This window comes from Artibeus jamaicensis, unplaced genomic scaffold, assembly GCF_021234435.1.
Source record: "Artibeus jamaicensis isolate MK-2021 breed Jamaican fruit bat unplaced genomic scaffold, CSHL_Jam_final scaffold_754, whole genome shotgun sequence".
NCBI classification, from domain to species: domain Eukaryota; kingdom Metazoa; phylum Chordata; class Mammalia; order Chiroptera; family Phyllostomidae; genus Artibeus; species Artibeus jamaicensis.
In genome coordinates, this window is record NW_026522054.1 from 7,492,721 (window position 1) to 7,518,565 (window position 25,845).

The following is a 25,845-nucleotide window of genomic DNA, read 5'->3' on the forward strand; positions in this document are numbered from 1 at the left end:
CATGGGCCTCTCTCTAGAGCCCATTTCTCAGTTCAAGCCCACTAACTGGGCCCCCTACTGCTGATGGGTCACCCTCTGCGTGTACAGGAACCAGAGACCTAGTTTGTCTCTGACTCAGGTCTGGGGTGGGGAAGAGAAAGATTTTGAAAGTGGGGGACCTTGGTTATGGTGACGTCACCAGGCAAGGGCCCTGGCTCTTTTTCCATCTTCCACAAAAACAATGGGCTGTATCAGGTCACACACCTGGCCCCCCACTCCCTCCAACCCCAGGCTAGACCCTTCCTAGACCCCCCCCACCAGCTGGAGGCAACACTGGATCAGGCCCGGGGGGAGGGCAGAGCCGTGAAAGCGGGGACCAGGCTTGAGGAGGCTGGGTTCTCCGCACCTCACCTGCCTCCCGAGGGGGCTCACCTTGAACTTGAAATCGTCGTGGCTGGTGGAACCTTTCATGGTGAACGACTGGGAGAAGCTAAGGAAGAAGCAGAGGGAGGTCAGCACCCTGTGAGCCTCCTTCCCGGTGCTCTGGGACCTCAACTTGGGCCCCCAAAAGCCCCCAACCCAGGCTCCGTCCTGGCCCCGGAGGCTTCCCCGACCCTTAGCCCCAGGGGGCACCGAGCCAGTGCTCACTCCAGGTGTGGGGCCTCACCTGCCCTCGGAGAACTCTGAGACCTCCTCATCCGTGCTGGCGTAGCCATTCTCTGGGGGAGGAGAAAGAAGTGGGGACCAGGACGTGAGAGGCCCCGGAGTGAGGCCTCCCTCCCGTGTTTCACCCACTGGGATCAGGTGGGCTTCTGGCAGAGTTCTGGGGAGGCGCAGTCCCAGGCGAGAGCCAGGAGCCCTGAGAGCACCCAGGGCCTTGGAGGCCGTGCCCCCCTGCACCCCGCATACCTTGCTGCACGTTTTGGATGAGGGCCTGCAGCTCCGGGTGGGCTTCCGCCTTCTCCCGCAGTGCGTCCAGGAGCAGGTGGTTCTGGGAGGAGCCCGCAATGTCCGTCTGCCTCAGCCGTCCCTCCAGCAGCCGGATCTGGGCCTCCTTCTGGGCCACCTGCAGCCCCTGGGGGCGGGGAGCCGGGCCTGGGTGAGCCTCCCTGGCCTGGGACCGAGGGCACCCTGTCACTGCCCCACACCCCTTGCTTCCACTGAAACCCCCTGGAGAGCTCCCCAGGACTCCTGGGTGTCACCCCGTGCCTGTCACAGGCCTGAGATGCACCCCAGGCCCCTTACTCCCTCACAGTCACACAACCGTGGAGGTCCCCCGAGACACACTCCTGTTACGGACTGAAATGTGTGCCCCAAATTCACATGCTGACACTGTGACCCGAGGACCTCAGAATGTGACTGTACTGCAGAGCGGGTCTTGAAGGCATCACCAAGTTACGTGGGAACTCTCCGGGGGGCCCTAACCCACATGGCCGGTGTCCTTATAAGACGGGGAGACTGGACACCCAGAGGGACGACCAGTGAAGGGAGAGGACATCTACAGGCCAAGGAGGGAGGCCTGCCGGGAAACCAGCCCTGCCCAACCCCAAACCCCCAGCCTCCAGGACTGGGAGAAGAGGGATCTGTGGTTCGGGCCACCAGCCGACGGCACATTGTCACAGCTGCCTGATTAAGCCCCACAGTCCCCAAAGACACAAAGCAGAGCTGAGAGCCCACTGGGGACTGGCAAGGAGCCGGGAGGGCAGGCTCCTGCCCCCGTCCAGAGCTGCGCACATGCCGGGTGGTACCCAAAGACCCAGGCACCGGGACATGGAACCACGGCCTCTCTCTGGCTCTTGGTCCAGCAGGGAGGGAAGGAGCACAAGACACGCCCGCTGCCACCCCATGTCCCAGCACGAGCCTTCCTGGTGGAATGGGGTCCGTCTGTCTGTCTGCCTTTGCTGTCTCACCGCACACACACACGCTTGCCCCCAACCTCCAGCAGACTCCAGCCAGCCGGGCTGCGGACAGGCCTGGGCCGGCACTCGGGGTCCCCTTCCACGGAGGCCCCACTGTGAGCCGGACCTCAGGCTAAGCTCTCCAAGTGCGTCATCTCGAGCCACAGGACGAGCCACAGGCGTGGTGTGTCGCGTCAACTGGGTTCTCTAGCCTGCCCAAGCCGGTCCCCGATGTGGGCGGGAGGAGCCGGGCCGGGAGGCCCCACCCCCGGGGGGCCAGCTGCGCCCACCTTGTCGATGGACGCCTTGAGGAAGTTGTCCAGCAGAAGGCGGGCCTCGGCCAGGGAACAGGAACTGATGACCACGGACGTGTCTGTGGAGTCCAGCTCCTCCTGGGGGCGGGCAGCAGAGCGCTCCGGTCACCCGGCCATTCCTGCTGCGCCCCCTGCACTCCCGAGGCCCCCACCCTGGGGCACCTTGGTCTCCTCCAGCTGCACGATGGTGGCCTGGCAGTCGGAGATGCTGTCGTTGACGTAGTCGATGTTGGCCGCCAGCACCTCCATCTCCTCCGCCAGCTCCTGCAGCCCCTTGTCCTCCGGGCTCTCTGCCTGCAGCCGCTCCCGCCGCCTCCGCAGCGTCTCCTGCAGGAGGAACAGCTCCTCCCTTTTCTGGGGGTGGGAGGGGTGCCTCAGAGCGCTGACCATCTCTGCCCAGGGCTGTCCTCCGACCCGCCAGGAGGAGCAGGGGACTGGGAACCAGGGGAGGTGGGAAGGGCCAGAGCAGCCAAAACAGACGGCGGGGGCAGGAGGAGGGGCCGTGCCCACCTTGATGAGCCGCTCCATGTCAGCCTCCAGGTTGACAATGGTCATCCGCTGCATGACGATGTCGATGACCCTCCGCTCCAGCGACTGCCACTTGAGCCTCGCGGTCTTGCTGAAGCTCTGGCTGGCCCCCTTCTTCTGGAACTTCTTCCTGGACCCAGAGATCAGCGGGGCTGGGTGGGACCCTCATCTGGAGCTGACTCTCCCAGGGCTTGCCTGCCTCCTGCCCCGCCCCAGATCCCCAGGCCCCACTCACCTGGGAGGGCGGGTGCTGTGGCCACTGGATGCGGGGTGGTCCAGGAAGTGGTTGATTTTTCGGTTCCACTGGCGCACGATGCTGGAGACGGAGCGGACCCCCGACTCGGCCTCCGACGAGGTGCTGGCTGACACCTCGGCCCCGGAGTCCAGCATGGGAGGCTTCAGACCCACGCGCCCCGCCACCCGGTCAGACATGGGCTTGGCCAGACGTCTCAGTGCGGACACCTGGGGGCCACGGAAAGTGGGACCCGGTGAGCAGGGCACCCCAGAGCCCAGAAAATGCCCAGAAATGGAGAGAGAACCCTCTGTCCTGGACTGGGCTGGGGCTGAGAAGGGGCCTCTGTGTGTTAGGAAGGGAACACACACGAGAGAGACTTCTACCCTTTAAAACAAGAACAAACAGCACAGGCTTTGGGACCAGGGCCTGTAGCCTGCTCTCCAGCCTCAGCCCAGGCCACACCTGCGTCTGCTGGTGGGCTGGGTGGCCCCAGGGTGCTCTCTGGGGGACTGGGGGGCATCCTCAGGAAGGCGCCTTGCTCACCTCCTGGGTCTTCCTCCTCAGGACCAGTTCCTGCTGCCGCTTCTGGGACTCCAGGGCTCGAATCTGAAACTGCAGGTGGAGACCAGGGTCCACACTCTGGGCCTCAGGGCCCCGCCTGCGGATCTGACTCGCCCTGGAGCTCGGCCCCTGTCCCAGAGGTCACAGCGGCCCCCTTCTCCTCATGGGCACTTCTCTGGCCTTCCGTCCCCACCACGGGCCTCTCGAGAGGCTGGTGACCTCAGGCAAGTTCCCGGCCCTCACTGGGGAGTCTCGGTCTCTGCTGTGTGCCACGCAGGGCTGCACCAGGAGCCTGCAGGGCCCGGCGTCCCGGGGGCGCCCTCACCTCCTGTCGCCGCTGCTCCTTCTTCAGCTGCGCGATCTCCCGGTTCCTCTTGGTCTCCACCAGCCGCCGCCGCTGCTGCTCCTCGCGCATCTGCTTCATCAGGGCCACCTGGGACAGGCAGAGGGGGCGGTGGGACAGGGCTGAGCAGGCGGCCCACACGCCTCGGGGAGGAGGACGCTGGGCGGGGGGCGGGCAGCGTCTGCCCCCCACTCCTCCGCAGGGGCTGAGCTGCCCCATATCCCAGGCCACCTGGCGAAGGAGTGGTCTTCCCGCCAGCCTGGCCATGTCTGGCCCTGGCTCCCACTACTCCGAACATGACGGGGCTTCCGCAGGGGGCAGTGTGCAGCGGGGGGTCCCCGGAGACGCCGGGCAAGCACCCAGGCCCGGGCCAGGCCACCGACAGGCACCGTGTGACTGCAGGCTGCGGGGCGCGGGGCCCCGGGAGCCCACCTTGGCCTTCTTCATCTCGGCCACCTCGGCCTGCAGCTTCCGCAGCTCCCTCTCGTAGCGGGACTGGTTCTTGAGCAGCCGCGCATGCTCCTTCTGGGCCGCCTGCAGCTTCTGCAGGTCCCGGTGCATCTCCCGCAGCCTCTTCTCGTAGTCCGCCTTGACCTTGTTGGCCTTCTCCTCGGTGTAGCACTCCATGGTGCCTGCGGGGTGACACGGGCGGCGTCAGGGTCGCGTCCCCGCCCAGGCCCCCTGCGGGACCGCTCAAAAAAGCAGGTGTGCTTTTTTGATTGGGACAGTGACGGGGTCCGGCTGGAAGACTCCCAGGGACCTTGCCGAGCAGCATGCCATGGGCTTGGACCCGTGTTTTCAGGTCAAGATCACTGGGCCCCTGGCCACCAGCTCCCTGGGAACGTCCTGAAGACTCTCTCGCTGGCTGGGTGTTACCCAGGATTGTTGGAAGGGGCCGGGCCAGTCAGAGGGTTAGAGTCAGAGAAAGACAGAGTGATGGGGGCCAGAGCCGAGGGAACAGGCTGTCATGCACCCCTGACCCCTCCTATTGCGCTGCCCACGGCTCCCTGGGAGAGTTACAGCCACCGCGGGGCCCGCCCCCACCCCTGCAGCCTTCCTCCTCCCAGACTCTCACACCTCTGCAGTGTTCTCGGCCCTCCCCTCTCTCCATGTCCCCCACCCATCTACCCACAAAGCCTCTGTTCGCCCTTCAAACCACACCCAGAACTGACCACTTCCCACGGCCTCCCACCCAAGCTGCTTTTCCCCGGGACCCTTGTCACAGCGCCCAGACGGGTCTCAAGCTGCCGTGTTCGTTCCCGGAGCCAGCAGCCTCAGGGAGCTTTCCAGAATGCTCTTAAAGCTCACAGTCAGCCCTTCTTTCAAAAGGCCACTTCTCTCTCACCTCCCTCAGAAGTCAAGGCCACGCCGTCACCGTGACAGATGCAGCCTGGCCCCATGTTCTTCTCTGACCTCCTGTCTTGCTACTGCCCCTTCCCAGTGGTGCCCTCAGCCTTCCGCCAGCGTCCGGGCAGACGCCTGCCTCAGGGCTTGGCGCCTTCTGTTCCCTCAGCCTGGAATGCCCTTCCCTGCACTCATTCTGCTCGAGTCCTGCGTCACCTCCTCCTCTGCGCAGATGTCACTGGCTCGGGGAAGTCTTCCAGGACTGTCCCTGTCAGACTCCAACCCGCCCTCCTTCCCTGCTGTATTCTTTCTGCCACACTTATCACCGCCTGACATGCTAGGGTTCTGGGATTCGTCTTATTTCTGTCTGTCTCACCACCAGAACGCTCGCTCACTCCAGGACCCCAGGGACCTTGTCCACCCCGGCATCTGCTGTGCCCAGGACAGTGTCTGCCCCATAAGGGGCAGACGTTTAGTCATTCAACAGAGGTTTGCTGAAAGCCTGAGTGAGTGAACGGGCTGCGGAGCAGCGTGAGGGAGACAGAGTGGGAGCAGTGGGCTGCTAAATGGGTCCAGAAAAAAACTCTCCAGGAAATGAGTGCAGGGAAAAACGTTGGAAAGTGTCATGCTTGTGTGCCTGGGGACGTGAAGGCCTCCAACACTTAAGATGATAGTAAAATAATAAAAATAATTTAAAATGTGGCATAGATCTGGGGCCAGACAGAAGAACCCTTTGACCTTTGACTACGGGCAATGCCAAAGCCCGGCTCCAGGAAATCATGTAAATCCCAGAGATGCTAGGGGTGGGTGGGGCTTCAAACAGGGGCGGGCCCCTCGGGCAGTGGGCGGAGCCAGAGAGGCAGTGGGCGGGCCTCACTGAGGTTCTGCAGCACACGGTCCCGCTCCAGCTGGGTGTCCCGGATCTTGTTCTGCAGCAGAACCAGCTTCTCCTCATACTGGTGCTTGAGCGTCTGCAGCCGCCGCTGGCTGTTCTCCAGCTCGTCAATCAGCTTCTGCTTGATCTCGATCTCGCAGGTCAGGTCGGCCAGATCGGCCTGATAGTTCACCTCTGTGGGGCAGAGACCCACCAGCCTGACCCAGGGCGCCAGGGCTGGGGCGGGGGTAGGGGATCGGGGGCTTTCCGAGGTCGGTAGCCACAGGGCGATGCCCCGAGGCTGGAGGAAATGACACTCCCCACAGTGGGTACGGGCTGCCAGATGGGAGCACACAGTTAATGCAAGGTGGGGTGGTCCAGGCATTCCCTGTTCTGACCCAGAGGCCACTGTCCTCCCGTCTGCATGACCGCAGGGGCAGCCTGGGTGGAAGCGGGAGAGGGAATGGGGCACACCTTGCAGGGCCCTAGATCTGAGATGACAGCGGGGTAGAGCTGAGGGAGCCGGAGTCCCCCTCGGAGGGGACCACAGCACCAGCCAGGCCCGCCTTCCAGGCCCAGCCTTGCAGCGACTGCACCATGGAGACACACTGACCCCTCCAAAGCCTGCCCTTCCTGGTAATGTGGGGCAAGCCCCCAACAGCTCACACAGGGGGCTGGGAGGACCAGGAGAGCCAGGCCGTGGGGGCATAAGGCTCTGTTCAGAGCCCAGCAGGCAGGTGCCACCCTTGGGGTCATGGCCACTGTGCTGCTGGGGCTCCTGCTTTCACGGCTCTGGGCTCCAGACAGCCGCTGCCTCTGAGACCTGAGGACTCGGGGGCCTGTCTCCACCCCGGGGGCATCGGCTGAGGCTCTGCCAACCAGGAGGTGCCCCGAGGCTCTCCACAGGCCCCAAGGGCACACTCACCCTTCCCCTCAGCGTCCGAGTCGGAGTCCACCAGGCTCTCGTCACTGCCCGAGTCCTCGTCCTCGTCCTCACGCCCCTCCTCCTCCTCCTCACAGCCACTCTCGTCCGGCTCCTCCTCCTCCTGGGCACCAGATGCCATTAGGGCGGCTGGCAGCTCCCCCTGCCCCCACAGGAGCTGAATCCAGCCTCAGGGCTGCAGGGCGCCCAGAAGCAGAGGCCAGTCCAGACCACACAGTGGGCATGTCAGGAGACTGGGGGACACGGTGGTCTCAGACAGGGCCCTGGGGCCACCCCCATTCTGGAAGAGCACCACCCAATCCCCAGCAGCCTGGTCAGAGCCCCCGCCCGCACCGGGAGGAGGTGGGAGACTGAGGCGTGGACATCCCTGTGGTAACCAGGCAGCCTGTCAGGAGGCACCTAGCCCTCCATGCACAAGGAGGCGATGGGGCCCCCCAGCAGAGACAGGGGGACAGGAGCTGGGGACAGGCAGGTGGGCTCACCTCCTCCACCTCATTGTCTTCATTCTCATCCGTCTCCTCGCTGTTTTCCTGCTGGAGTTTCGCCCTCTTTTTGAAGGCCTCCTTCTCCGGGCTGCCGAGGAGCAAGGGGAAGCCCGGTTAGGGGACCACACCTGCCTGAAAAGGGGGACCGGGTGGCGGGCGAGTGGGGTGGGAGAGGCTGGTCCTGCCCAGAGGTCAGAGGCCCACCCGGCGCTAACTGGAGGCTCTCCACCCCCCCTCTCCCCGGGGAGGTGGCAGTAGGAATGGGAGGGGGGCCCTGCCCAAAAGGCCGGTTTGCTCCGGGAGTCGCTGGGTAGCCCTGGGCAGCGTCCTCCTGGGGGGCCACCCCAGGGCGCTCACTCGCCTCTTTCTCCGCTGCCTGATTTCCTTCTTCTTGAGGCGCTCCAGGTCCTGCTTGGCCCGGCGGATCACCTCAGAGGCATCCTCCATGGAGCTGGCCGGGCTGCCGCCAAAGCCTGGAGCCACCGGAGAAGCACCCAGGGAGTAGGGGCCCCGCGCCGAGGCCCGAGAGAGGCTGCGACGCAGGGACTCATTCATGGCCTCGCTCTCCAGGAGCTTCGTCCTGCGGGGAGGCAGTGGGTGGCCAGCGTTAGCTGGGCCACCCTGGCCCAGCCCGGCCCAGGGCTCCCAGGTGTGTCAGGCTATGTCCCAGGGGCGCCGGGCTCGCTCACCGCAGCTCCTCGATCTCCCGGATGTAGCTCTGGATCAGAGCACCAATGGCCTCATTGCCGTCACCTGGGGGGAGAAGTCACAAAAGGACCTTCAGCTCCAAACCTCTGTGTCCCCCACAGGGCCGTGTGCACGGGCCTTTTCCAAAGAGGGACCTGCGTCCGGGAAAGGCTTATTCTGTGCACAGGTCTGCACGAGCAGGTCAGTAAGAGCAAGATGCTGGACCCAGCCGAGGGTCCCTCCGGAGAGGGCGGTCACCACGCACAGTTCCTCACCACCATAGACAGGCCACGGACATTTACAAAAACTGGGTCGTGCATAGGTTGTAAAGCAGAATGCTGGGTGCACAGGGGAAGTTGTAGGACATCCGACCTCTGGCACGGAGATGGAGAGACTGCACTGTCGCCACACACCTGTGAGAGTGTCGAGAGGCACACCCACCCAGGGAGCACACGGTCTGATGAGCTGCTCCCGGAGGCTCCAAGCAGTGGAGCCAGAGTTGGAAGGAGAGGGCAGGGAGAGAGGCTTAACCCCCCACTGTTTGTCGTGCACAAAAGAAGTCACAACTGACTGGGAGGAACGCACTTGGAGCTGATCTGTGAGCTGCTCGGCCGGCCTGGCCCGTCCTGTCCCAGCGCCCCGCCCCCCCCATCCTGGCCGCAGGCGGAGAGGAACCCACCGGCCTTGGCCAGAAGCAGGCTGGCCTCCTGGCTCATGAGCTGGGTGACGCGGCTGTTGATGGCATCGATGGCCTCTTGCATGGCCTTCACGCGCAGGCGCAGGGCCCCATTCTCCTTCTGCAGCATGGCGTTCTCCCGGAAGAGGTCGCTGTAGCCCTCGCTGCCGTCCTCGCCAATCACCCTCTTGCCCTGGGGGGAAGGGCAGCGGGGAGCGGTCAGGTGCTGGGCCCCCAGGGAGAGGGGAGGGGCAGCATGCTGTGGCTCCCATGCCCCAGGCTTCCTAGGACACAGCCCCTGCCTCCCGAGCTCGGAAAGCCTGCATGGGTCTGGGTGATGACAGGAAAGTCCGAAGTTTGTGACCGACCCTCGCAGGCCGTCCTCTGCACCGCCTGGACCTTCCTTTCCACCACTCCCCTCCCCATCCCCTCAAACTCTGGCCCCGGGCAGGTGGCGCACATGAGTCAGCCAGTCCGGGTGGCAGACAACAGGGAGCGGTGGGGATTGGACTGAGCAGAGTGCCACCCCTGGTCTGAGAGGGGCGGCCACTGTGTCCCTGCAGCCAGCTGCATATCCCGTGTCCGGGCAGCTTCAAATGTTTAAAGAGAAAAGGAAATGACCCGATTTAAAACAAAACAGAAACTAAGTCACATTCTTTTAAGGTCGGGGGAGGTCAAACCAAACCCCACTTGTGTGGCAGCCTCAGGCCTTGGGCTGCCTGCCAGTGACCCCTGCTTCCGTCACGTGGAACGGGGCACATCCCCCAGGGCACCCATTTTTTCATCTCTGTTGCCTGTGTGTGGCACGTTCTCATCCTACAATGCCTGCTCCAGTCACTTTTGCTGACATCTCGCTCATTCTGCAAGATCCAGATGAAAGGCTGCCTCCTCCATGAAGCCCTCTCTGACCAGCTGAGGAAGTAGGGCCAAGTCCCTCCTGGGCCTGCCGGGGCCCCACCCACAATGGACAATCCGTGTGGTCCCATCCACTCTCCTCCCACTCCGGCGCCTGGTTAGGGGACTCCTGGGGTCCACACAGCGGACAGGAAGACGCGCACAGAGCAGCCATGCTGCCTTGGGGGCTGTGCGAGGCACGCTCACCGCCTTGTACTCCAGGAGCTCCAGTTGCAGGCGCGCAACCTCCGCCCGCAGCGCGCCAATCTGCTGGCTCGTCTTGTCCTGGTTCACCACCACCTTGTTCTTGATGTTCCGTGCCCGGTTGGCGTACTTGAGTGTGTTGAGCGTCTCCATGAAGTCCCGGTCCGAGGGGCTCACGCAGGCGATCATGATGGTCTGGCTGCGGGGAAGAGGGGGTAGAGTGAGGGTCTGGGGGGCCCGGCAGGTCCCGGGAAGCCTCAGAGTGCAGCTCCTGCCACACCCCTTCCCTGGCTGAGGTAACACCCAAGCACCTGGACCGCCCACAGTGCAAGGACATGGCACCGCCTCAGCGCCAGAGTGCCGGCCCCGCATCTTCTCACCACCTCCCATCTCTTGCCCCATCTGGGCTCCCTCACTGCCTTTAGGACTGTGCCCCCCTGTTGTGCAGATGAGGAAACTGAGTCCCACCATGTTGGCCAAAGGTCATGGGGTATCTCAAGGTGCCTGCGCCCCACTCAGCCCAGAGCCGGATGTCTCCTTGCTCTGGGGCCTTCACACTTGAACCCTCACATTCTGTTTTCCCAGGACACCCCGCCTCCTGCCTCTCCCTGGGCGCTGGTGGGTACCTGTTGCCCCCGAGCGAGTCCTGCAGGAGCCGAGTGAGCTTGGAGTCCCTGTAGGGCACGTGGACCACCTTCTTGCTCTGGTCCCCCAGGGCGCTGATCACGTTGCCCAAGGCCAGCTGCAAAGACAGACCCCGGCACTGGAGAGGCATTGGGGGGCCCGGCGCAGTCCCCAAGCCACCGAGCCTCCCCCCGACCTTGCGCCTACCAGGCCGCAGTTGATGGAGATGCCCTCTTTGGCCCGCTCTCCAGTGGCCCCTGTCCGTTTCAGCCGCTCAGAGCCGGCCAGGTCCACAAAGTGAAACTTGGCCGTGAGCGTCTCATACTCCCTCCTGGGCGCTGCGGCCTCGGGAAGCCCGGGCACTGTGTCTGTCACCTGCAGCGGGAGGCAGCAACTGGCTCAGAGCTCCGAGAGCCTGCTGCTCCTGGCCCCGCCCCCTCCTGGGTCCCCACCCTGCGCTCCTCACCGGCTCGGGCTGGGCGCAAACCCGCATCTGGCAGACGTGGACGGTGAAGATGGCGTGGGAGCGGGAGCTCTGCACGTTCATCTGCGTGCTGGCTGTGGTGCGGGAGAGGGCTCCCTGCCGCAGGCACTGGATCAGCTGGGACGGGAGGCGGAGGTGAGGGCTGGGGCCCCGACGACCCCTGGTGCCCCATTCCCCACCCCCTGCCCCCCCGCCCGCACGCCCGCTCACCTCCTCCTGGGAGTTGATGAGGCGGGAGGTGACGCCCGTGGTGTAGATGCCGCCGTTGGCATCCTCGTGGATCTTGATGTTGGACTTGCGGTGGCGGGCGTCGGGGTCACGGGTGCCATCGAACAGGTCCAGGATCTCCTCGTTGTAGAGCTGGGTGGGGAGGGGACAGCTGCTGGGCTCCTGGGGCCCCGGGGACCTTCTCTCGCCTGTGAGCCCACTCCCTTCTGGGGGCGTGGCAGCAGCGGCTCCATCTCTACCACCTTTCTCCTGGACAGGGGTGGGGGCATCTGGGCCCTGGGTGAGACGGTGCTGAGGCTGCTCCTCCCCCAGCGGTTAGGGCAGAGCACGGGGGACCCACAGGGGACGAGGGACCTCAGCTCCTACATATAGATGAAGAGACGCCTGTGACTCGGACAAATCCTGTTACGTGACTGGCCTGGGAAAGCTGAGGTGGGGTGTGCTCCCAGATTCAGGAGGGGAAGCAGGCCCGGGGGGTCTAGGTGACGACCACCTCGCAGCGGGGGAGGCACAGTCTGCGTGTCCTGCACCCGGGGGAGAAAGGGGCCCAGCCTCCCAGGGGGCCCGGCCAGGCCCAGTCAGCCGGTTTCAGAGGGTCTCGGCCTCAGACACACCTGTGTCTGTCATTGCTAGCAGGGGACTGTCACCTGTGGAAGGGCAGGGCAGCTCAGCGGGCAGGGAGCTGGGCTGGGGGCAGGAAGAGGGACTGGGCAGCTGGGGCAGCAGCCAGCAGAGCCCTGCGGGGGGAGGGGTGGCCTGTGTCCTCAGACAAACGGACTTTCCTTACGGGGACAAAAATACCCACAGGAATGGGAAGAGGAAGCGGAAGGGGGCTGGTGCCCTGGTGTCTGTCTGTCAGGACAGACCTGGCATCACTTAACCCCTTGTGGTCCGCCCTGGGACGTGGGTTTCTACAAAATGGCCTGGCCTTTGGGGATCTCATGGTGACCAGATGGAGAAAGGAGGAAAACAAAGAGAGGAGCTTATACAGACTCTCATCAGTGGGAAAGACAGACAGACAGACAGAGGCACTCTGTGTCCAAAAGTCCGGAAGGACAAGAAAACAAACCCAACACAACAAAACCCTACAGGGCCGCCCAAGGGAAGGGCGGCCTCCCTGTGTGTTCGGGAGGAACAGTTGTGGGGGTGGGCAGGGCCGCGGCACGGCAACCCAGAGCCACCTCCCCGCAGAGGACGGCCGGGTGCAGGCAGGGACAGGGCAGGTGGGGTGAGCACTCGGGCCAGGGTGTCTCCGGGCTGGGGCAGCAGACGCTGAGAGAGCTGGGCTGCCTGGTTCAGGCAACCCAGAGGAGGACCCTGGGCAGGCCCACTGCCTCCCTGGAGACCCTCTGAGAAGCCCCTCTCCAGGCCCCTCGTCCCCTGTGGGTGCCCAGTGCTCTGTGGTAACTGCTGGGGGAGGGGCGGCCTCAGCACCGTCCCAACGCAGCCCCTGCCCCTGGCATCCTGACGTCTCCCCGAGGGAGGCGGGGCCCTCCTGGAGGATGTTCCTCCCTGGAGTCAGAGGAGACTCAGGGGTCAGGAAGGGCCTCCGCCAGCGAGGGACAGGGCAGACTGTCTGGAGGCCGGGAGGCCAGAAGGATGGGTGGGAGCCCCAGTTCTCACTGCATGCCAGGCCTGCACTTCCTCTCTCGGCCCCTTAAGGAAACTCAAGGTCGCACTGCTGTGCAGTGTTTGGAGGTGACTGGCCCAAAGTCAGGGTCGGAAGGGATCCCATAGCCCCGTTGACTCAGGCCCCACTGGACACAGAGAAGAGTCCCACTCCATGGTCTTCCAGCCCTCACTTGGGTACTTCCAGCAGCAGGGACCTCATCACCTACAGACGCCTCCAGGGCTCCCTGGCCTCATCCCACCACTCTGGAGGACAGCCTGTCTTCCAGGGACTCCCAGTCCCCAAGTGTCCCTCCTGCCCACCCTGCAAGGCCACGGTACCTCCAGAAACTGAGCGCTGACTTTGAACTCCGGCTCAGCCACTCCCTGCTCCTGTGCCCGCTGCTTCCGCTCTGCAATGCCCCCAAAGAGGTGCGCGATGGCCCTTGGGATGATGCCCTGCTCCTCCTCGGCCATCACCGTGTCGAAGCCGGTGCCCATGGTGTAGGTCTTCCCGGCCCCCGTCTGCATGGCAAAGACGGAGGGACGTGTTAGCCAGCACTCGCCCCCATTCCCTCGCCATGACCTGCCAGCCTGGCCCCTGCCCCAAGGGTCTCAAAGCCACACCCTGGGGCTGTCACTCTGGCTGGCAGCCCTCCCTCTGCGGCATCCTCAGAGGACCGCACACCCGCAGCGCACCTCCGTGGCTCTCAGGTGGGGTTCTCAGCATTGCCGGGGCGGCCGGGCTGGCGTGGCCCTGAGAGCTGGCGGGCTCACCTGCCCGTAGGCCAGCACAGTGGCGTTGTACCCGTCGAAGCAGCCCTCAACCAGCCTGCGCACGCAGGTCGTGTAGACATGCTCCTGCCAGGTGTCCAGGTCGAAGACAAAGTCATAGGTGAAGGCCTTGTCCTTCCCCAGCAGCACCTGGGGCTCGCCCGGGGTGACGGATGTACAGATGTGACAGCCCTCGATTTTCTCCTTTGACAACTGCGGCCGGATCCTGCCAGGAATGGGGTGGGGGACAGGGGGCCTGGTCAGCCCTCCACCCTGGCCCCCTACCGACACCCCCACAGCTGGGGGAGAAGGAAGGAAGTCTTGGAGTGCCCCCCAGAGGGCAAAGGCGCCTCTGTGGAAACATAAGGGTAATAGCAGTCACATCGACACTGCCCACCTCCACCAACATGTATTGAGCTTTCTGTGGGACCTGCATGGAAAGGTTCATTAATATGAACACATTTTCATGTTCATATTAATGCATGTGTTTCCACGAGGCACGTGTTGTCTGCTGGGGTTGAGTTTGAGTGACTGGTCCAGGCTTGAATAGTGCGACGTGGCAAGACTAACCCCAGGTCTGTCTGACCTCCTGGCGAGGGGCCAGGTTGGGGACTGGAGGGACAGGCCCGGCCACTCCCAGGGGCTCAGCCCTCCAGCTCAGAAGCCACACCCCTGTGTCGGAGCCTGGGGGACCTTCCTGGGAACCAGCTCTGGTTCCTCTCCAGCAGCGCAGGGGGCCAACTCAGCATAGTCCTGCAGGACCAGGTTGAGACCCAGCTCGCTGGAAAGGGCAGGGACCCCTGGAAGGGACACCCAGCCTGCCAACACAGGAGGGGCCCCCACCAAAGATCCTGGTGGGGGGAGGGCTCCCCTGGAGAGAGGAAGAAAAGTGGCAGCAGGGCTGAGGGGGCGTCAGCGTGGACAGGGCTGTTTCCATCCAGCCTGGCTCCCCCGCCCCTTCCCAGCAGCCATTGCCATGACGATGTCGCCATGGCAACCAGAGGTGAGTCAGTGAGCATGTGCAGGGATTGGCAGAGAGCACCTCTCCAATGCCTGAAGTAAAGGGGGATGGGCTGGCGCTAACATCCTGGGCCCACCCGAGACAGCCCCACGAGGTCAGCACGGCGCTCACAAGGCTCCAACATTCACCCTGAGAGGACCCGAGCGAGACCTGCCAAGGGCCCTGGGCTCCTGGCCACAGGGCCAGGGCTTCCTACCATCCTGTCCCTGCCCCGGAACACCGCTGGCCACTCCGAGCTCACCCAAGCCTGCCCCTGACCTGTGCCATGGGGCAGGGGAGGGGGAATGCCCTGGGCAGGGCCGCGTGTTCCCAGAAGCGCTTCCCCTCAGGCCAGAACAGGTCCCCGTGGGTCAGGGCTACCTGGACAGACGGCGATGGGACGGAGGCCCAAAGAGGGCTCAGGCTCACCCACCCCGTCCCGCTGTTCCAGAGGTCGTGGCCAGCTGAAGCTAGCACCCAGCTTCCCAGCGGCCCCCAGAGCCTCCAGAGCAGTTTCTGCTCATCAGACCAGACAGCCGCCCAGCCAGCCAGAGGCCAAGGCCAGCAAAGGCTCCTCCTGTACGGCACATGGCGGCGGCGCACCGATGGGCGCTCTCCGCGTATGCCAGGCAGAGCGTGAGCCCCGCTACCCCAGTTCCACCCAGAGGAAGTGAGGGTCCGACAGCGGGACAGGAGGGGCATGGGGGTTAGAACCCATCTGTCTGCGGCCCTCCGTGGCCCTGCCTGGCCTTTGGCTGAGGAGCAGGCTCAGCGTGCCGTGGGGATGGACACACATCACGCATGTGCTCTGGACAGAGCCCGGAGTCACCTGAGCGGGCCGTGGCGCCAAGCACAGGCCCAGGCAGGACCCAGAGCTCTGGCCCTGGGGCTGGCTCTGCCCCACACCTCTGGGACTCCAGACCAAACACATGCCGCCCCCAGCAGCCTGGTGCTGCAGGTGAGTGGGGCCTGGCTGGGCAGCCCCGGGGGCCCTTGCGGCTTTGCACCAGCTCCCAGGATGCACAGCCCACCACCACACAGGCTGCTCTCGATGGGAGTTCTGGATCCAACTCAAAGACCATTTAATTACCCCGGGCTGCTGGCAATGCTGGTGATTGGAGGAAATCAAATCAGGGTCCCTGGAGACTGGGAGTAGCGGGTGGGGCAGCTGCCCTGTCTGTCAGTGAGACAGACGGTTGGTTCTTCACCAGCAGCCCCCAGGCCACGGGGTTGCCCGCCTGGCAGGAATGGGGTGGGTGGGGCAGTGTGGAGGGGACGAGAGCAGGGGATGCTGGGATGTTAGGGTCCAGGAGCAGTGGGTTCCACTGGGGGTTCCCCCTGGGACCCTGCCATCCCATGTGGGGTGCTCTGCGGTCAGAGAGAGCCAGCCAGCCACACACTGGCCCAGTCTAAGCACCCCAGGGTGTTCTGCAGGCTGCAGACAGGTGCCATCGTCACCCAGAGGAAGGGGTGCAGGCTGGGAGATGGGCCGTGGCCCGGGTGAGGTACCGATTCCCAAAGCCGCTGACCTGGACAGGGGTGAGAGCACCCGCGCCGGGAATGGGGCTGGAGGGTAACCGGAGACGGAAGCAAAGGAGAAGTGCGGTTCTGGGGAGCTTTCTGTGCTGGTGCTGGGCCAGGCGTGTGCTGCAGACAGCCTCCTCTCTCAGTCCTGCCCTGAGCAGGGGCCTCCAGAGCCCAATTACCACTCATGGCCCTGCTCCTCCCTGGGGGCTTGTGGGGGGAGGTCCGTGGGGAAGCCAGTGTGCAGGTTGCTCCAGGACAGACCCAAGAAACTGCGGACCAGGACTGGGGGGCAAGGGGAGTGAGGCTCTGGCTGGCTTCAAGCACACAGTTTAAGGGGGCATGAGAAAGTCCGTGATGAAGGTCAACTATAACTTAATGCAGCATTTGAGAAGCTCAGGTTGGCTGACTACAGCCCATGGGTCTGCTCCCTGCTTTTCTCAGGGAGGTTTTCTGGGCCAGACTTCCAGTCTCATTTCCATCCGGGACCTCCTAGAGCTCATCTCAGTCATCTCCCCCAAGCACCACCCATCCGAGGCGAGGCAGCCCAGCGGCCCCGCTCAGAAAGGCCCGGAACCTCCCGGAACAGAGCCTGGTCTATGCGCCACTTGGCACCAGCAGCTGGAGCACGGTGGGAGCTGGGCAGGGGCGCAGAGAGAGGGCCAGCGCTTTTCAGCGGCAGGATTTGGCACCGATGTGGGCACTGGGCTTCCTCTGTTCCTGGCAGCAATTAGACCCACCCCCACCGCCCCAGAAATGAGCGCACCGCAGGGACAGGCCCCGGGCCCACCCCCAGCGCAGAGCTGAAGGGGAGAGCTGAGCTCAACTAGTCCTTGAGCGTCCGCCGAGAGCCTGGAGGACAGGGCAGGAGGGGAGGGCAGAGGAGACAGAGGAGGCAGCCGGGGCGCAGAGAGTCAGCCAAGGAGACAAACCCCCTCCGCGAAGGGTGCCCAGTGCCTCACGCCCAGCCCCAGGCTGGGGGGCAAGGACGGGGCCAACTCTCTTCTCCCCAACCCCTCCTTAGTGACGACACACAAAGACAGCCGGTCACAGCCCTCCAAGTGTCACCAAGTGACCTTGGGCTCCTGGGGGTTTGCTCAGTGTCTCAGATGAAATCAGTCAGCTGGCAAGGGCCCCTCCCTTGTCTTCTATCCGACCTTCCCCCCAGTCTTGACCTTGAGCTCCTGAAGGTGCAGCCCAGGGAGTCTCAGGTCTCACCCGGACGCTGTGATAATAAGACAATGAGCCAGGACAACGGTGGTGTGTGGTCCTGAATCCCAACCCTTTCTTGGCCGGCACCTGAGACCCCATATCCCTCAGCTCCTTCCTCTCGCCCGGTCTCAGCCGCAGGACTCGGGATTGAGGGGGGAGTTTTTGCCCCTAACTGACCAGTGAGGTCTCAGCGAGGAACTGAACAAGCCAGTTCAAGGCCACGTGGCTGAGAAATAGCAAGGCCTTCCATGCAGACACCCCCCCTCGCCATCAGCCCTGAGGCTGGCTCCAGAAGGAGAGCCTCGGGGGGCCTGCATGCGTGCAGCCGTTCACGCGTGAGGCTGTTCACGTGTGAGAAACGCATGCCTCTGGGGAGACCCCCTCTCAAAGGCTAGGAAAAGAACCAGAGACCTGGCCTGGAATCGCCCCTCAGCTGGCCCAAATAACCAACTAGTCTCTTTGGAAACAGCCTCGGGGGAGAGAGCCTGTCTGTGTTCTTTTCTCCTGTGGGACCCCATGCCTGTCTGAACCCTGAAAGGGAGCCGCGGAGACCGGTGGGACTACCCGGGAGGAGGGCCATCACCCTGCCTCGGGGTGGGCTGCCCTGAAGACTGAGGGACAGAGCAAACCCATGCCCAGCCCTCTGGGCCCAGCTGTGGAAGGCCCGCTGTGAAGGGGTGTGTGCGCGCGTGTGTGTATGTGCACACGTGGCAGGGACTCAGAGCAGCTCCGTGACCTCTAGTCTGCCTGTCACTCTGAGTCACGAGCCACCACTGTGACCTGCCACGGAGGAGCCAGATCAAAGGGGAACTGGGCCACAGCAGCGGGATTTAGATAAGCCAGCACAAAGAGCTTCCTGCCGCACGCTGCTGACAGGGAAGGGGTGCCTGGCAGTCTGCAGGCTCCTTCCTCGAAATCACAGCCCCGGACGTCCCTGATGGTTTGGAGAACCCGTGTGGGGATGACCACCATTTGGCTGAGACTCTGACACACCCGAAGTCGCACGACTCGTGGGGGGTGGTGAAACGCCACCCCATCTGTGTGTGACCCTGCAGGGACACAGAGGAACCCTGCACCAGGTCGGGCAGGGTGGCTGGAGAAAGTGACCCCTGGAGAATGTCCAGACCGGTCCTGCCAGCAGCTGCCACCACGCCAGGAGGGGAGCGCTGGACCGGGATGAGAGGGATGAGCAGGATGAGCAGGACCAGGAGGCGGCTGCCTTGGAGGCCGAGAGCACATCCTCCTCCGGCTGCCCGCCCTGAGTGGCAGCCCGCCAGCTCTGATCCCCGCTCTCCCAGGGGAGTCTGGCTCACAGACACCGTGGCTTTCAGTGGACTTAGCCCAGAGAAGGCATCTTCCCACAGAGGCCAGGCCCCCTGAAACGGGGGGTCAGGTCTTATGGGGGGTGCCGGACCTGCAGCTGCAGGGCTGCAGTGTGGGGAGAGGCAGCTGGAGGGTCCTTCTCTTGGCCTCTCAGACCCTCCCTGCCCACCCGGCTGAGGCTGCCCGCAAAGGACTCAGCTGGCTCTGAACCCCAAATAAGAAGGCTTTGTACTGGGGGGTCAAAGGGCATGGGTTAACGAAGTCCTGGCAGGCCTGGTGGAAGGGGTCTGTTAACCCTCTCTGCTTGAGTCCTGCTGCTGAACACATTCCAGGAGCGGGAAGCAAGGGTGCAGGAGGGCTTGGGTGCCGACTCAGGGGGCCTGGGTGCAGGACTGTGACCCCACTCCCCCCTGGGAGAGGTCCTTGACCTTTCTCTTTCAGTTCCCCCAGAGTCATGCCCAGGGACACGCAGTGCACTGGGAAGGGCGCAGCTGCTGCCTGGTCCACGGCCCCCAGGGATCCCAGCTGTCTTGCAGGGTACCCCCAGAGAAGGAACAGGTAGAAGGGAGGAATCAGACCAGCTGAGTGGAGTGACAGGCCAGCAGTGGGGACCTGGACAGACCCCAGACTGCCACATGGGTGGCCCATCTGACTCCTTGTGGCCGGGCGTGGGAAGAAGCGAGCCCGGATTGGGAACCCTGCTCCTCTCTGCTCCGGCATCTCCGGCCCCACAGCCCCACCCCCACCCCGGCATCTGGCAGGGGTTTCCCATGACCTCCCGGGAGACAGATTTGCCCTGAGTCAGGCTGAGCTAGAGCGCCCAGAGCCACGATGGCATGTGCATCTGGTGGGGACAGCTCGTGGGGACTGGGCCCTGGGGGCCGTCTCTGCGGAGGAATTCAGAGCAACAGGCTCCTGGCCTGAGAGCGGCCGCCTGCGGGGGCAGGGAGCCTTTCCCCGCCACCCTGACCTGGGTCTTGGGAAAGGGGGACTCAGGCATCTGTGCGGCAAAGGAAAGCTCCCTTGACAGAGGGAGCGGGGGCTAGGAGCTGGGGCCACGGTGGGGACAGGCCGCCCTGTGCAAAGCCGCTGCGTAAAGGGGAAGCCTGGACCCTCAGGCCTCAGCACACGCCTGCACGGCACCGCCCCACGTGCACACACTGGAGCAGCCATGCACAGTAGGGCAGCCGCATGCACTCAGACAGCTGTGCGCAGTAAAGCATTTGAAGAAACTGAGGCGCGAGACTTGCAGCAGCGAGCAGCATGAGGAGGGTGTGCCTGGAAGGGATGAAGGGATCACGCCTGGTACTCAGAGTTGGCGCGGCCTTTGCAACGGGAATGACCTCAGGCACCTCCCGGGGCCACTCTGAGGTGACCTGCGAGCACACCTGGCACAGAGGAAGGCTGTGGAAATGACGGTGCTGAGCCACCTGAGGTCAAGTCGGTTCCCTCACAGCAGCCTCCAGAGATCAATCCATTCACAACTGGGGGGGGGGGGCGTTTCCTACATCTCGGCCAACAGTGGCTGCAGCTGAAGCCACAGGCGCCCCCCAAGCACACGTCATTGTGCTCCTACTGACTCCAGAGCAGTCTGCCGGCTGCCCCCATTCTGTGGTGGGTAAAGCTGAGGCCCAGAGGGCCCAGCCTGCCCTTTGCCCCCAGAGCTGTGAGAGTGTGGGTGCCGCTCCCCCCGGCCCCGCCCCAACTCCCCAGAGGGTTTGAAAAGCTCCAATCAGCCAGGCTGCTGGGTGGGGGAGGGCGAGTGGTTTCCGGGGCCTGCGGTTACTCCAGTCCACTTCCTTGTGATGACATACACCCTGTTTCTATAGCAGGAGGCCACCACCAGGGCCTTGGGTCTCCACACGGCCCCCGGGGGTCCTGCTGGGGACTGCACAGGACACAGGTGGCCTTGCTTGGTGCTGACTGGCCCCTTGCACACTTGTCTGTGTCTCCTTCAGCCTCTGCCCCAAGTCACCAACTCTCCTGATTGCAGATTCAGACAGACGCTGAGGACTTCAGAGCAGGGGTAGCTCTGACAGACGGCAGCGAGAGTGCACCCAGGGGGGACAGGGCTGAGGGGCTCTCACAGTGTCCCTGGGGTCCCTGACTGGCACTGCCCTTGTCCCCTTTCCAGTCCCTGCTCCGCCCTGAGGTGTCCACGGAAGGCCTTGGGGTGGCTGTGTCACCTCCCCCTCCCCAGCTGACCGCCAGGGAAGGAAGCTCAAGGAGACCAGAGATAAGGGTCGGGCCACACTGAAGGCGACCCTGGGGGGAGGGGGCTCAGGGCTGGGGCCTCAGAAGGGTCTTCGGTAAACACACCGTGTGATTGGCTTCCTTCCCCAACTTGAGCTATGCCAGCCTGCATTTCCTAACAGCTTCCCCCTCCAACCTCTCCCCCACACTAGTCGCCCAGTCGCCCAGTCGCCCCGGTGCTGCTGGGCGGGCCAGGTGGCAGCTCAGGCTCACCTCCCTCCCACACCCCACCCCAGATGGAGGCCAGCTCTGGGTCCTGATCCTCCTGCACGGGGATTAACGGTCGAGGTGATGGCAGGCAGGCTGCTGGGCTGGCCCGGCCTGGCAGTCTCTCAGTGCAGATGGTTTAGGGGCAGAGCGACCAGACTGCAGGGAGACGTGGGCTGGGGCATCTGGGGTCGGCTCGCACCTGGACCTTCCCCACTTTCCCACAGCCCAGGACCTGGAAGTTTTCTCCCTCTGGCCCTGACCCAGCCCAGGGCTGCCCTGTGGGGACCTGCTGGCGGCCAGCTTGGATCCTGTCCCAAGGAGATTCCCCGCCAGCAGCCTTGGCACCCCCCTACGTGTCACTCCTCAGCTAAAAGCATCCCTGCCCCCCTCCCCACACACACACAAGTCTGTCTCCTTGTCTCACTCCTGGCCCCCCGGTCCCAAGAGCTGGACCCAGGGCTCACAGCAAGTTACTCTCCTGAGGACTCAGAAAGCACTTCAGTTAGATATAAGAAAGAACTTCCACGGAGTCAGAGAGACACCGGCACCCAGCGCTGGCAGGCTCTCAACAATCCCAGATCCTTGGTCCTTCCCATTCCGCTCCGGCCCACCCCCCAGCTCTGTAGTGGCAAAGAGGCTCCTGGGGGTGGGGATGGGGGCCAGAAGGGGATCTAAAGGCACGAGGGACTGCCCCCTACACCAGCCCTGTCCTCAGCTCTCTTATCAGAAACTGCCTTCTGTCCCGGCACTGTCCGCCTTCCACGGCCGGCTGCCCATTGAGGTCTGGCGTGTGCCAGGCTGAGCACTCCTGCTGGGGTGCCAGTGGGGAGGGGCGGTCCCTCACCTACCAGGAGCACTGAGACCTGGCTCTTCTGATGCTCAAGTCTCCCCACCCTCCACCCAGATCAGCAGCTCAGGGCAGGAGTGGGGCACCCGGATCTCACCGTGAGATCCAAGCAGGAAGCAGGGATGAGGCCTGTGGCCCCAGTGAGTGGGGTGCAGTGGGCAGGCCCTGCCTCCTTTCTGTGGAAAGCATCCCAGCGACCTTCTGGTGGCCATGGGGAAGGACTCCAGCTGGTCCTCACTCCTCTACACCAGGTGCCAACCCCGAGGGGCTTTTCCACCCCTGGCCAGGCCCCAGTCCAGCCTGGGGACCCTGCCTCAGGGCGGGGGCTTTGTTTGGCTCTCTCGGGCAAGATGGAGTCTGAATGAAAGCCCCCATGGTGGGGTACCCCGCCCAATCCTTCCCAGCCCTGGTTCAGTCGGGGGGCCTTTTGCGTGCACTCAGACTCCCCCACTCGAAGGTGCCATATCTACACTTCTCACCACCCCACCACCCAGGCGCCTTCCTCCCTCGACCTCTCCGCTTCCTGCTGCAAAGTCAGCTCTGCAGCAGCCTGGCCCCACCCGCCCGCCGGCCCACCAGGCACCTGCGGGCTCCCCTTTGTCTGGTGGGGCCAGCAAAGCCGAGCTCAGGGGGTGCCTGGGTGCAGCCTAGTGCATGGTTGGGGGTGCCTCTGTCTCCCTCCCTGGACTGCAGAGCCTGGGAGCCATCCCCCCTTCTCTCTGGGTGGCAGAGGGCTGGCAAGGAGGCTGAGAGCACGTGCCCTGGGGCAGGAGGAGGGACGCCTTTCCATAGTCAGTTCTGACCCTGTGTAGGTGACCTTCCTGGGCTCCTGGAATATAGGTCACCTGCCGCAGATTCCCACCCTAAACCTGGACCCCGGACCCCCAAGCGTCACACAGGGCTGGGCAGGGCTGGACGCTCCTGTCCAGCATCCCTGCCTCAGTGAGCAGTCCCCAGGGCCCTCTCCCACCCCCGGACCCCTCTCCAAGAGACAAACCCAAAGCAAGAACAGTGAGAGGGGGTGTGGGGCACAGGGTGTTCACCCAACAAAGGGCACCAGTGGCTCGGCTCACCTTTGCAATGTTCCCCGACCTGCCCCTGTGTGCCCCACCCCGTGGAGGCCCCCGCCATGCCCTGTCCCCACCCCAAAGGTCAGGGCATCACTTCAAACCCCAGATAAGTCCATGCAGCCCTCCGGGGTCCATTTTATCAGAGTGCCTGTGCAGCGTACGCCGGGCACACCCTCCTGGCCTCTTGCGGTGGAACCCCAGGGACCTCTCTTCCTGTCCCCAGCCCCCCCCCCCCATCTGCTCGGGACAGAGCCAGCAGGCTCCTCTGCCTCCCAGCCGAGGCAGGGGACACCCCAGCCCTGCACTGATCTTTGTCTGCAGGCTGGTGAGCGGGGGCGGGGCGGGGGTATGCTGCCAGCCGGGCGGGACCCAAGGCAGAACCAGCCTGCTAGGGTAGATGGGGGGAAATTTCCCCCCAACAACCCGATATGAGACAGCAGCCCTGTGGGGAGGCGAAGAGGAAACACACAGACTCTCCGCCTGGGCCAGGGCTGGGTGTGAAATACCGGATTTCCTTGTTTATTCGATTTTCTGATTATTAAGGGCTCCCAAGAGGGGCCCGAAATTACCACCCAAACAAAGCCACCTTCCAACAGCCCGCGGGTCCACGCGGCCCTTCCTTCGGGCGTGCAGGCTCCGGACCCAGCGGCCCTGTGGCCACGCGACACAAAGCCCGAGCCCCTCGCGCCCGCAGTCCCCTACCTGACGGCCACCTTGACGCAGCAGTCCCCTTGGCCGGCCATGGCCCTGGGGCTCCAGGGTCTGGGCGTGGATCAGGGGCAGGGGTCCCGGGGCCAATGCCCCAGGCGGCGGTGGCGGCCAGAGCGGACACCGCAGGGGGGACGGCGCGATACCGGCGCACACACCTCCCGCCCGAGCGCACCGCCCACCTCGCTGCCACCCGCGCGCACAGCCGCGCGGACAAAGGGGGCGGGGGCCGGCCCGGTCCAGGCCCCGCCCCGAGCTCTGGCCCAGGCCCCGCCCTAGTCACGCCCCCTGACTATCGGATGACCAATCGAGGGCCTTTGCCAGTATCAGGGGCGGGGCTGGAGCCTTTAAAAGGAGCTCTGGGCGCGCGTACCCCCGCGTGCTGGGGGCTGGCGGAGTGGCGAACTCAAAGGAGTATCCACGCTTGCCGAGCAGACCGCGGTGGAGCCTCGGCCTGGAGGGGACCCCGGTTTCGTAAATGAGGAAACTGGGACTCAGAGAAGGGAACTACCCAAGGTCACAGCGAGTTAGTGGCTAAACGTGGGTAAGAACCCAGATCTCCAGGCTGAGAGCTTCCCTTCCCAGCACGCACAGTGACCAGCCCCTGATACGTGAAAGCCCCAGGAAAGCCCCCCTTTATTTCAGTGAATCTGCGGCCTTCATTGAAGGATATTCGGGCCAGTGTTTAAGATGCCCTCCAGTTCAACCCTTGCGGCATCACAAAGCCTGTCTTTTGGTTAATTCCTGGCCAGGTACCCTGACCTTCTGCAGGACCTCTGTGACCCACAGGGGCCCCCACACTCCACTTGTTGTGACCTGGGTGGGCGGGCTGGGGATCCGACGTGGGAGGCCTGAGCTGCCCTGGGGGCAGGAGGGAACAAAGGGGGCACTCAGCTGACACCTGGGTGGTGGCTGCGGTGGGGGGCAGGCGAGGTGGGCGGGGTAGGGGGAGAGCACAGCTGCCTTTCTGTGGGCACAAAGGACAAGGGGGAGACCGGAGCTGCGAGAAGTCTGTCTCCCCTCCTGCTGCACCGTGCATCATCTCTCTGCCTCCCGGTACCCAACATTGGGGCCATTCACAGGCCTGCCACTTTGTCCGGCCCCCTTCCCTGGAAGGGGCCCAAGCCCAGGACCCAGCTGCAGCTCCAGATGTGCAGGGAGCTCTGTGGAGGAGGGGAGGGCGCGGGGCCTGGCTCCAGCCCCCAGCAGCACCCTGGGATGATGCAACCAGGTCAGCGATTCGGGCACGGATGCCCCCGGTGGTGCCCTCCTCTTCCCCTTCCCTCCCTGCCCACCCTGTAGACCCCTGTGCCAGTCAGCAGCCCAGACCCCTTCATAAACCAAAACCAAAGGTAACTCCAAGGGCGAATCACCGCCCCCCATCCTGGTGACAAGCGGGAGCACCACCAGCGAGGCAGGGGGTCTGGCGGGATTCTGGGCCTTTTCCTGGGCGGGATTGGGACCTGTAGGCTCATCTCTGGAGCTGGCAGGCCCCGCCTGCCAGAGTGCGTGTGGGGCCAGCAGAGTGTTGAGTCAGATCCTGGACATTCTCTCCCCACCAGCCACCAAAACGAGAGGTGAGGAGGAGACCCAGTCTAGGGACCCTCCACATGAACAGGGTGCTTCACAGGCACATTCTCACTTCGCCCTCAAGCCTCCCGAGGGACCCTGTACCACTCTCTCGGTTTTGCAGAAGGGCAGCTGGGTCTCACCCCGCACGGAAGCAGCAGACCCAGCATCCGGGCTGGCAGGGCCCCTCCCTGCGGCGGCCCCAGGGGGCGGGGGGGGGGGCTGGGGGCACGTGGGCCCAGGGTTCTGCTGCAGGGGCAGCCTTCCCCTCGGCAATGGCGAGGCCGCGTCTCGCCAAGGAGCTCTGTGACCCGCCAGCCTCTGGACTTCTCTGGGCTCCCCTGCTGGTTTCCTGCCTCCAGGAAGTCCCCCCAGCCTGCCGAGAATCGGTGACCTTTCTGACTTGCAGCGTTACTGCTGGGAAATGCGCCGGAGCCACTGCTCCA

At 64.2% G+C, this 25,845-nt stretch overlaps 1 protein-coding gene across 5 annotated transcripts in view; it reads right to left on the bottom strand.

Moving 5' to 3' along the window:
• The window catches only part of KIF21B (kinesin family member 21B), a 35,986-nt gene extending 11,963 nt beyond the window's left edge, over positions 1-24,023 (bottom strand). For all 5 annotated transcript variants that reach the window (XM_053659532.1, XM_037160919.2, XM_053659531.1 and 2 more), the window contains exons 1-24: positions 23,825-24,023; positions 13,687-13,909; positions 13,252-13,434; positions 11,284-11,433; positions 11,056-11,190; positions 10,797-10,964; positions 10,592-10,707; positions 9,969-10,164; positions 8,871-9,060; positions 8,194-8,257; positions 7,866-8,084; positions 7,502-7,592; positions 7,002-7,122; positions 6,080-6,271; positions 4,291-4,490; positions 3,841-3,948; positions 3,498-3,566; positions 2,955-3,181; positions 2,702-2,849; positions 2,354-2,545; positions 2,168-2,269; positions 889-1,054; positions 647-698; positions 412-469 (exon numbers count right to left, since the gene is read on the bottom strand). In XM_053659532.1, the coding sequence (XP_053515507.1) occupies positions 412-469; positions 647-698; positions 889-1,054; positions 2,168-2,269; positions 2,354-2,545; positions 2,702-2,849; positions 2,955-3,181; positions 3,498-3,566; positions 3,841-3,948; positions 4,291-4,490; positions 6,080-6,271; positions 7,002-7,122; positions 7,502-7,592; positions 7,866-8,084; positions 8,194-8,257; positions 8,871-9,060; positions 9,969-10,164; positions 10,592-10,707; positions 10,797-10,964; positions 11,056-11,190; positions 11,284-11,433; positions 13,252-13,434; positions 13,687-13,909; positions 23,825-23,865 (3,411 nt within the window). In that variant the 5' untranslated portion in view covers positions 23,866-24,023. The remainder of the gene's footprint in view (positions 1-411; positions 470-646; positions 699-888; positions 1,055-2,167; positions 2,270-2,353; positions 2,546-2,701; positions 2,850-2,954; positions 3,182-3,497; positions 3,567-3,840; positions 3,949-4,290; positions 4,491-6,079; positions 6,272-7,001; positions 7,123-7,501; positions 7,593-7,865; positions 8,085-8,193; positions 8,258-8,870; positions 9,061-9,968; positions 10,165-10,591; positions 10,708-10,796; positions 10,965-11,055; positions 11,191-11,283; positions 11,434-13,251; positions 13,435-13,686; positions 13,910-23,824) is intronic.
• Positions 24,024-25,845: the final 1,822 nt, after the last annotated feature.